The sequence below is a fragment of the Lampris incognitus genome, chromosome 11 (genome assembly GCF_029633865.1).
Source record: "Lampris incognitus isolate fLamInc1 chromosome 11, fLamInc1.hap2, whole genome shotgun sequence".
In the NCBI taxonomy this organism is placed as follows: domain Eukaryota; kingdom Metazoa; phylum Chordata; class Actinopteri; order Lampriformes; family Lampridae; genus Lampris; species Lampris incognitus.
Genome location: NC_079221.1, coordinates 3,973,730 through 3,983,729, shown reverse-complemented (window position 1 = coordinate 3,983,729; position 10,000 = coordinate 3,973,730). Strand labels below are relative to the sequence as shown.

Sequence of the window (10,000 nt, the reverse complement as noted above, 5' to 3'; positions counted from 1 at the left end):
GAAAGCTGCAGACTTTGTACTTGTAAACACTATCGATACAATCCATGCACAACTGTCCATAAATTATCATACATTATTTCAACAGCACGGCGGACGGACCGGAATCAAACCGAGCACCTGTTACTTTGCAGGGGATAATCAGTAACTCGGTAACGGCTGTGTTTACAGAACAGTTAAGAAACTTTCAGCCTGCGAGCAACTACCTTCTGCAACGCGAGGCCTCCTCATTAGCCGCCGTGCTAAGCTAAATGATAAAAACCCAAGCCTCTCACATGCACTCATGATGTGGCTGGGAAGTGGCGACGTGGGCGTTTGTCTCGGCCTATCTATTTCCCACCGATTGAGCGGCTTTCTTCTGCCTGACTTCGATGTAAACAGATTAAGCTGACATGCCCGATGCATTTTGGAAGTAAACAACATGACATCCCTCATGGCTGCTCCCTCATGTCAAGCCCACGCAGATACGGAGGAGAATACCTTTATGTCCCTCAAGTCATCGCGGAGCAACGACCAGGGTTTTAAAAAGGCAGCACATAATAAGCGTCCTGCGAGAGCGCCGAGGAGAAAAGAAACTTCCCCTTTATGAAGTGGGTAAGCGCTCATATCGTGTTGTAGGAAGGGTTTTCAAGCCTACTGGTTTCAGGAGCTCTTTGTGCGTCAGCCAGCTTCTGGGGTATTATAGCGTTGAGGTGGAGGGGAGCTCTCGTGTGCATTATCTACCATATTATCAAATGTCTGTTTGTCTGCGAGCGGGGTGTGTCGTCTGATAGCCGAGAGCGGGAGCGGGCCTTGTGTTTCTGTCCAGCCTGTGTGTTTGTTCTGGGGCTATCACCTGCTCCATTATGCTGCTCCCCTCCTATGTGCACGGGACACGGGACACGGGACACGGACCACCCCCCCCCCCCGTAACAAAAGCCCCGACAGTATCTCCGATCCATACGGCGCTGCTCTCAAGCTACAGCGAGCGTATAGGGTGTGAAATCTGATGTGTGAGGTAGACACCAAAGATCCCATGACTCGCTGCAGGCCTTCTCCCTTCCCAGACAGAGCAGCCTCAGACCTGATGCCCCGACACACCGACACACGGCCTGGTCTGCCGGTCGCAGGCAACGCTGGGAGACAGACGGTCGCATTGTGTGCAGTAAGCAAGAGTCTGGTTCTTCCCGGTGCTTGTTGTTAATGAATGTTTTATGCTCTCTCTCTCTCTCTCTCTCTCTCTCTCTCTCTCTCTCTCTCCTTCTGTCTATCTTTTTGTCCTTCAGGAGCAATAAAGAGGGAGAGGAGTCGCTGGCCTCCACAGTTCCAAATCCCTTCCCTGAACTCATTCCCTCGACTGTCTCCTCCCTCGTCTCTGAATGTGTATTACCGTGGACCAAAAGCAGTGCAACTCAGGTGAGCATGTGCCCCTCGTTCATCGCCGGCCGGTCTTCTGTGACGAGGCGAGACCTTCTACCGCTGCGTCGTCTAGTTTCCCTGCACGTCCCGTGGCGGGACGGTCATGTACGTTTAGCAGGCGCAGCCGCTGGGAAAACCGCAGGACACGTGTGAATTCAAAGTCACACTAGGGTGCATCTTGTTTGGCACACGATTCGTCTGAAGGTTCAGACAAACCAGTTGTGCGAGTATGGAAATGAGGCGCAGCGAGGGGATGAAAATGCCGCGTCAGCACACTCGGGCAACCCGCGCGTTTTCTCTTCCTATTGTGCGATTCCAGCTTTGCACCGGAGCAGCACACACGCTGCTGTGCAACATGACCGCGGGAGGTTCAGGTGGACTGAGCTGAAGCCAGCAGCCAGCCGCCTTCCCTCTGCACCGTCCCGCTCTGCACACTTACCACCTCCTACCACTTCCTACCAGTCCCGCCAGGCACCTTTTTCTTCAGCAAGCCCACAGACACCCATGCAGCCCTGTTGCCGTCATAGGGCGTGTGATGTGAAAGGAGCTGAATACGGGGGACGGCCCACTGGCGTCGGATAAGATTTCACTCCAATCTAGATCCAGTGCCAAATCCAGCAGATCTTTTGGGAACACTTTATAATAACTACACACGTGAAGCATTAGTTCAGTATTACTAACGACTGAATTCATCCTTTGTACAGCAAGACGTGCACCAGTGGTTAGTGTGTTAATGTATGTTTTATAAATACTTATTAATACTGCAATCCATGATTAATGCATGCACACATGTACATGTAAATAGTGTGTTAATCGTGTACTTACACTTTCTGAAGGACCTCATGATCCTTTAGACTGTTGTGAGTCTCAAGGTGCTGCTGGCCTTTCAGTCTCATGTGTAAATGCTTTGTAAGGCACAGATAGTCCTCACTTTACATGAGCTCATACACAATACTACCTAACAACTAGTACTACCTGACTTAACCATGAGCTGCAGTATTAATAAGTATTTATAAACATCTATTAACACTCACTAACCATTGGTACATGCCTCGCTTTACAAATGAGGAATTCAGGAGTTAGTAATACTGAACTAATGCTGCATTTGTGTAGTTATTATGAAGTGTTACTGATCTGTTTACTTGGAATTTCACTCTCCACACAGCTTCAAATTGCAAACATTCGGTTAAATTTTGTGTCTCTTTTTGACACAAAACCAAATCATTTTGGTCAAAAGGTACTAATTATAAAGTCCAGCTAGTGTCTTAAACCTTCATCATCTGAAAAAAAGAAGCAATATTTTTTGTCTCTTTTAGTACAGAAGAATATATTATTATTAGAATATATTATTAGAATATATTAGTTGAAGAATATATTATTAGAATATATTAGTTGAAGAATATATTATTATTAGAATATATTATTAGAATATATTAGTTGAAGAATATATTCTTAGAATATATTAGTTGAAGAATATATTATTATTAGAATATATTATTATTAGAATATATTAGTTGAAGAATATATTAGTACAAGAATATAGTATTATTAGAATATATCAGTAGAAGAATATATTATTGACTAATTTGTGTCCAAGATCGTGCAAAACATACAACAGTGCAAAAGGCACTTAATCCAATGTGTGCATCAAAATAAATATGGACAGACAGATTTATAGATAGACAGACAGACAGACAGACAGACAGACAGACAGATACATAGATAGATAGATAGATAGATAGATAGATAGATAGATAGATAGATAGATAGATAGATAGATAGATAGATAGATAGATAGATAGATAGATAGATAGATAGATAGATAGATAGATAGATGGATGGATGGATGGATGGATGGATGGATGGATGGATGGATGGATAGACAGACAGACAGACAGACAGATACAGACAGATACAGACAGACAGACAGACAGGCAGACAGACAGACAGACAGACAGACAGACAGACAGACAGACAGGCAGGCAGGCAGGCAGACAGACAGACAGACAGACAGACAGACAGACAGACAGACAGACAGACAGACAGACAGACAGACAGACAGACAGACAGACAGACAGACAGACAGACAGACAGACAGACAGACAGACAGACAGATAGATAGATAGATAGATAGATAGATAGATAGATAGATAGATAGATAGATAGATAGATAGATAGATAGAGACAGACAGACAGACAGACAGGCAGGCAGGCAGGCAGGCAGGCAGGCAGGCAGGCAGGCAGGCAGGCAGGCAGGCAGACAGACAGACAGACAGACAGACAGACAGACAGACAGACAGACAGACAGACAGACAGACAGACAGACAGATAGATAGATAGATAGATAGATAGATAGATAGATAGATAGATAGACAGACAGACAGACAGACAGACAGACAGACAGGCAGATAGGCAGACAGATAGGATGATGGACTTTTGTTTGAATAAACAGAACAGCTTGACTTTAACATGGATGCAGGTCTACAACGAGCTTCTTTAATGCAAGACCAGAAGGCAGGTGAGGCGTTAACGACGCCTGAAGGGTTTTACTTTTCACGTAGTTTTGCCCCTCGTTACGGGTCGGAGCAGCGGTGTGCTGAACCACAGATAGACGACACTTGTGCTCGTGTGTGATGGGCAGTTTATCATTCATGACTTCATGCAGAACTCAGCGCTTCATTCTAAAAGGGGAGCACATTCATTATGTTGGAAAGCTTACAATTATGGGCTTCACAAGCTGACGGCTTTCAGAACAGAGTTTTTCTATACGTCTTCCCACGGCTTTTAAAGCAGTCCGGGGTTTTTTTTTTAACCATAAATCTTCCCGGGAGATTGATCCCCAAAAGCCACAGTTGATTTCAGCTCCCCAGTGTCGTATCAAGCTGTGTGTGTGTGTGTGTGGGGGGGGGGGGGGCAGAGGGGGCAACTCAAACTTACGAGTCATAGTGAAGCCACTAGAACTTACAGAGCTCAGCATTACAGGAACCGTCAGCATCATCAGACGTCCTTCTGCTCGTATCGAGTTGCTTTGAGGCGAAGAAGGAGCAGTTCAGTGCAGGCCGTTAGCATGGACGGACCAGGCGCTGCACAGCCAGCTGCTCGCTTCTCCTTCCGCTGCGCGGCACAGCACAGGGTTTGCAGGAGGAGGGTGGCTACTAGCTGGGTTTCCATTTGTGTATCTATATGCTGCCTGGTAGCGGGCCCGCAGCACTGGGTTATCGCTCAACACCGCCGGGTCCCCAATTGATATGCACATTTTCAGACGAGCTCCCGTTTATCTTATTCCCTTCTCACTCGCTTGGGGACTCACGTCGGAAAATTAGCAAGCGTCTGCAAAAGCTCTCAGCCGCTCCCGTTGTTAAAGGGGGTCGGGGATTTGCACGGATTTGGGTATTTTCTTTGAAAGGTGTGAGAGAAATGCCGGAGTTTCTCAGCGGAGGAGCAGATGACCCGGGCGACCCCGGTGTTCAGCAGCGTGGCTTCCTTGTTAGCAAATCTCAACGTGATCCTTATGTAACGCACCGACGAGGCCTGCGCCCGCACCTCATGGGCCTGACAGCCTTTCTCTCAGCCTTTTCAGCAGCAGCATGGGGGAAGACAAAGGGAATATGTCAGACTGAACAGCTGTTTATGTGTCACAGTCCTCATGTCACAGGGTTACGACCCCCCGCCCCTCCGCAGCACTCAAGAAACCAATGACATCATTGTTCCAGCCGTGCAGCGCCCAGCCCCCTCGCCCATCCTTCAATCTCCCCTATAAAGGAAAGTTAGCCATTGAGATCCCCAGTGTGTCTCTGAGAGCGGCGAGTTTCCCCGGGAGTTGCATTCAGAGTCTGTATCCCAGACGCTGACCTTTACATTCTTCTTTCAGCATTATTGACAAACACCTCCCCATTTGAAAATATAAACATATTTCACTGAAATGACAGATTGCTTGGGTAGATTCTGCGGGCTGAGCCAAATGGCCGTCCTCCCCAGTTGCCGTGGTAATTTAGACAGGGCGGCGTGTCCGACCGACCAGGTTCGGATTTACAAGGGTCGATCTGAATGCCTCCTCTGAGTTCGCTGCAAAGCCCTTTGCTTGACATTGCTTTGTTTTACGCGGGCTTAAAAGCTATTCCAGTCGTGAGAAACCCGTTTGCCTGAGCCCCCTGTCAGCCTCGCATTTGCAGTGTCATGGTGCATTTCCATAACAAAGCCACCAAGTCATGACTGCCACGTACATCTGTGGGCAAGTCGACTCGAGCTTTGTTGTCGGCGTATCAGCTTCTCTCATCAGAAGCTGCCTTCATCTGCCGGCTCACAGAGAGACCGTCGTCCCGATGCCGTGAAGAGTCTCTCCACGACTTCACCACTGCTCTTAAAGCCGCTGTGATGTTCAGGTCTCCATTTCTTTTTTTGGGCCCCCCCCCCTTTTTCTCCCCAATTGTACTTGACCAACCACCCCACTCTTCCGAGCCGTCCCGGTCTCTGCTCCACCCCCTCTGCTGATCCGGGGAGGGCTGCCGACTACCACATGTCTCCTCCCATACATGTGGAGTCGCCAGCCGCTTCTTTTCACCTGACAGTGAGGAGTTTCACCAGGGGGGCGTAGCGCGTGGGAGGATCACGCTATTCCCCCCAGTTCCCCCTCCCCCCCGAATGGGCGCCCTGACCGACCAGAGGAGGCGCTTGCGCAGCGACCAGGACACATCCGGATTCCCACCCGCAGACACGGCCAGTTGTGTCTGTAGGGAAGCCTGACCAAGCCGGAGGCAACACGGGGATTCGAACCGCCGATCTCCGTGTTGGTAGGCAACGGAATAGACCGCTACGCCACCCGGATGCCCCATTTCCCCATTTCAAGCACTGCTCGAGCTGTAGAGGATTTCCACTCTGGGTTTTGTAGTGGTGCATGCATGCTTCTGCAGCGGGCGTGCAGCCACATCATCTTCATCATGTGTTACACTGCACCATCTGTTGTGCATGTGTGGGTTTTTGTGTGCAAATTAGGACAACTTGTAGGCTAATTGTTAGGACAGATCTGTTGACACGGTGCGTAAATCAGTATGTGTCCTACAGTTCCTCAGTTGTCTCAGCCATATAACAGCCACTTATGTGTTTACCTTGTGAAATCGAATCCTTCTGCACTTTGGAGCATGACCTCAGGAACGTTCCCATTGGTAATGCCAGCAGCAGCGCCGCTCCTCCTGCTATCAGCCCTGCTGCAGCACCAAGCCGGTGCATTCATGATACAAGAGTTTTAAACACCGGAAAACCAGGCAGGTTGCTGTCGTGCTGACTAGCTGCTGGTACAATTACCGATTTGGTCAATACAACATTTCCCCTTTTAGGCAGAGCATTTATGTGGCCGTGCCGGCATATCTTTATGGCGCACTATGAAAATAGATTGTGGACTGTTATAAGTTCCACCTAAGTGGCTGGTACGGTTTCTAGGCCACAGGAGTGTGTTGTAGGGCAGTCTTGCTTGGACTCTAACCAGACAGCAGACGCACACGCCAGACAGACACTCTTACTTCCAGACAGGGCCGGTGTTCAGTTCAGCCCTATGACTCACAGAGAATGTCTGCCCCTGTCTGCTGTAGTGTCTGTCCTTTCAGGCAAGAGATATACCTTCTGAACGTATGTCTAGGTAGATGACTGACAGCTTTAAGGGTGAGAGTTTAAGTTATCACAGACAGCACAGACTGTGCAGAGTGGGTGGCAGCAGATAGCACATATAGAATTTGGAGCGAGTGACAGTGAGCAGTCAGTTTAGTTATTACAGGCACCGGTGCCGCACAATTTGGTGAAAAAGTCGTATTGTGATTATTGTGGACAACACTGCAATTTGCGATATAATAAACAAATTTATACATATACAACTGATGTAAAATTTTGACAAATCAGTATGTGAATTGACAAGACCATACCGGATCGGTCAAGGCCCGGGTTGACAACGACCGCCATTGGTGCCGTGCCCTCACAGGGTAACGATGGAAACTATAAAATCCGCTCTGGCGACCCCTGAGAAACAGGGAATAAGCTGAAAGAAGAAGAACGGACAAACAATAGGGGTGTAAGAAAATACTGATACGCTCGAGTATGGCGATGTTATCTGTCATGATACTGAACCGATTCTCAACACCACTGTATCCATTTTTAATTGTTTACATGTAAAGGTTGGTGACAAACATGTTGTGTTGTGTGTAACCCCACGACCGCTAGACAACAGTGTTGTAATCTATCTTCCGCCATTTGACTCTTCCACGCCAACCCAACAACGTACACTGAGACAGGAAGTAGCATAAGCACAAAGAACACAGGCCTATGACATCACAATATATCACCTTTCTTACAGTACCACAATATATCACCTTTCTTACAGTATCACAATATATCACCTTTCTTACAGTATCACAATATATCACCTTTCTTAGAGTATCACAATATATCGCCTTTCTTACAGTATCACAGTATATCACCTTTCTTACAGTATCACAATGTATCACCTTTCTTAGAGTATCACAGTATATCACCTTTCTTACAGTATCACGATATATCACCTTTCTTACAGTATCACAATATATCACCTTTCTTACAGTGTCACAATATATCACCTTTCTTACAGTATCACAATATATCACCTTTCTTAGAGTACCACAATATATCACCTTTCTTACAGTACCACAATATATCGTCTTTCTTACAGTATCGCAATATATCGCCTTTCTTACAGTATCACAATATATAACCTTTCTTACAGTATCACAATGTATCGCCTTTCTTACAGTATCACAATATATCGCCTTTCTTACAGTATCACAATGTATCACCTTTCTTACAGTATCACAATGTATCACCTTTCTTACAGTACCACAATATATCACCTTTCTTAGAGTATCACAATATATCACCTTTCTTAGAGTATCACAATATATCACCTTTCTTACAGTATCACAATATATCACCTTTCTTAGAGTACCACAATATATCGCCTTTCTTAGAGTATCACAATATATCACCTTTCTTAGAGTATCACAATATATCACCTTTCTTACAGTATCACAATATATCACCTTTCTTAGAGTACCACAATATATCGCCTTTCTTAGAGTATCACAATATATCACCTTTCTTAGAGTATCACAATATATCACCTTTCTTACAGTATCACAATGTATCACCTTTCTTAGAGTATCACAGTATATCACCTTTCTTACAGTATCACGATATATCACCTTTCTTACAGTATCACAATATATCACCTTTCTTACAGTGTCACAATATATCACCTTTCTTACAGTATCACAATATATCACCTTTCTTACAGTATCACAATGTATCGCCTTTCTTAGAGTATCACAATATATCACCTTTCTTAGAGTATCACAATATATCACCTTTCTTAGAGTATCACAATATATCACCTTTCTTAGAGTATCACAGTATATCACCTTTCTTACAGTATCACGATATATCACCTTTCTTACAGTATCACAATATATCACCTTTCTTACAGTGTCACAATATATCACCTTTCTTAGAGTATCACAATATATCGCCTTTCTTACAGTATCACAATAAATCACCTTTCTTACAGTACCACAATATATCACCTTTCTTACAGTATCACAATATATCACCTTTCTTACAGTATCACAATATATCACCTTTCTTACAGTACCACAGTATATCACCTTTCTTACAGTATCACAATATATCACCTTTCTCACAGTATCACGGTATATCACCTTTCTGACAGTATCACGATATATCACCTTTCTTACAGTATCACAATATATCACCTTTCTTAGAGTACCACAATATATCACCTTTCTTACAGTACCACAATATATCGTCTTTCTTACAGTATCGCAATATATCGCCTTTCTTACAGTATCACAATATATAACCTTTCTTACAGTATCACAATGTATCGCCTTTCTTACAGTATCACAATATATCGCCTTTCTTACAGTATCACAATGTATCACCTTTCTTACAGTATCACAATGTATCACCTTTCTTACAGTACCACAATATATCACCTTTCTTAGAGTATCACAATATATCACCTTTCTTAGAGTATCACAATATATCACCTTTCTTACAGTATCACAATATATCACCTTTCTTAGAGTACCACAATATATCGCCTTTCTTAGAGTATCACAATATATCACCTTTCTTAGAGTATCACAATATATCACCTTTCTTACAGTATCACAATATATCACCTTTCTTAGAGTACCACAATATATCGCCTTTCTTAGAGTATCACAATATATCACCTTTCTTAGAGTATCACAATATATCACCTTTCTTACAGTATCACAATGTATCACCTTTCTTAGAGTATCACAGTATATCACCTTTCTTACAGTATCACGATATATCACCTTTCTTACAGTATCACAATATATCACCTTTCTTACAGTGTCACAATATATCACCTTTCTTACAGTATCACAATATATCACCTTTCTTACAGTATCACAATGTATCGCCTTTCTTAGAGTATCACAATATATCACCTTTCTTAGAGTATCACAATATATCACCTTTCTTAGAGTATCACAATATATCACCTTTCTTAGAGTATCACAGTATATCACCTTTCTTA

The 10,000-nt window shown here is 44.4% G+C and overlaps 1 protein-coding gene across 3 annotated transcripts in view; it reads left to right on the top strand.

Annotated features, from left to right (window-relative positions):
- grb14 (growth factor receptor-bound protein 14) overlaps positions 1-10,000 on the top strand; it is a 44,731-nt gene that overhangs the window by 582 nt on the left and 34,149 nt on the right. For all 3 annotated transcript variants that reach the window (XM_056289280.1, XM_056289281.1, XM_056289277.1), the window contains exon 2: positions 1,263-1,392. In XM_056289280.1, the coding sequence (XP_056145255.1) occupies positions 1,263-1,392 (130 nt within the window). The remainder of the gene's footprint in view (positions 1-1,262; positions 1,393-10,000) is intronic.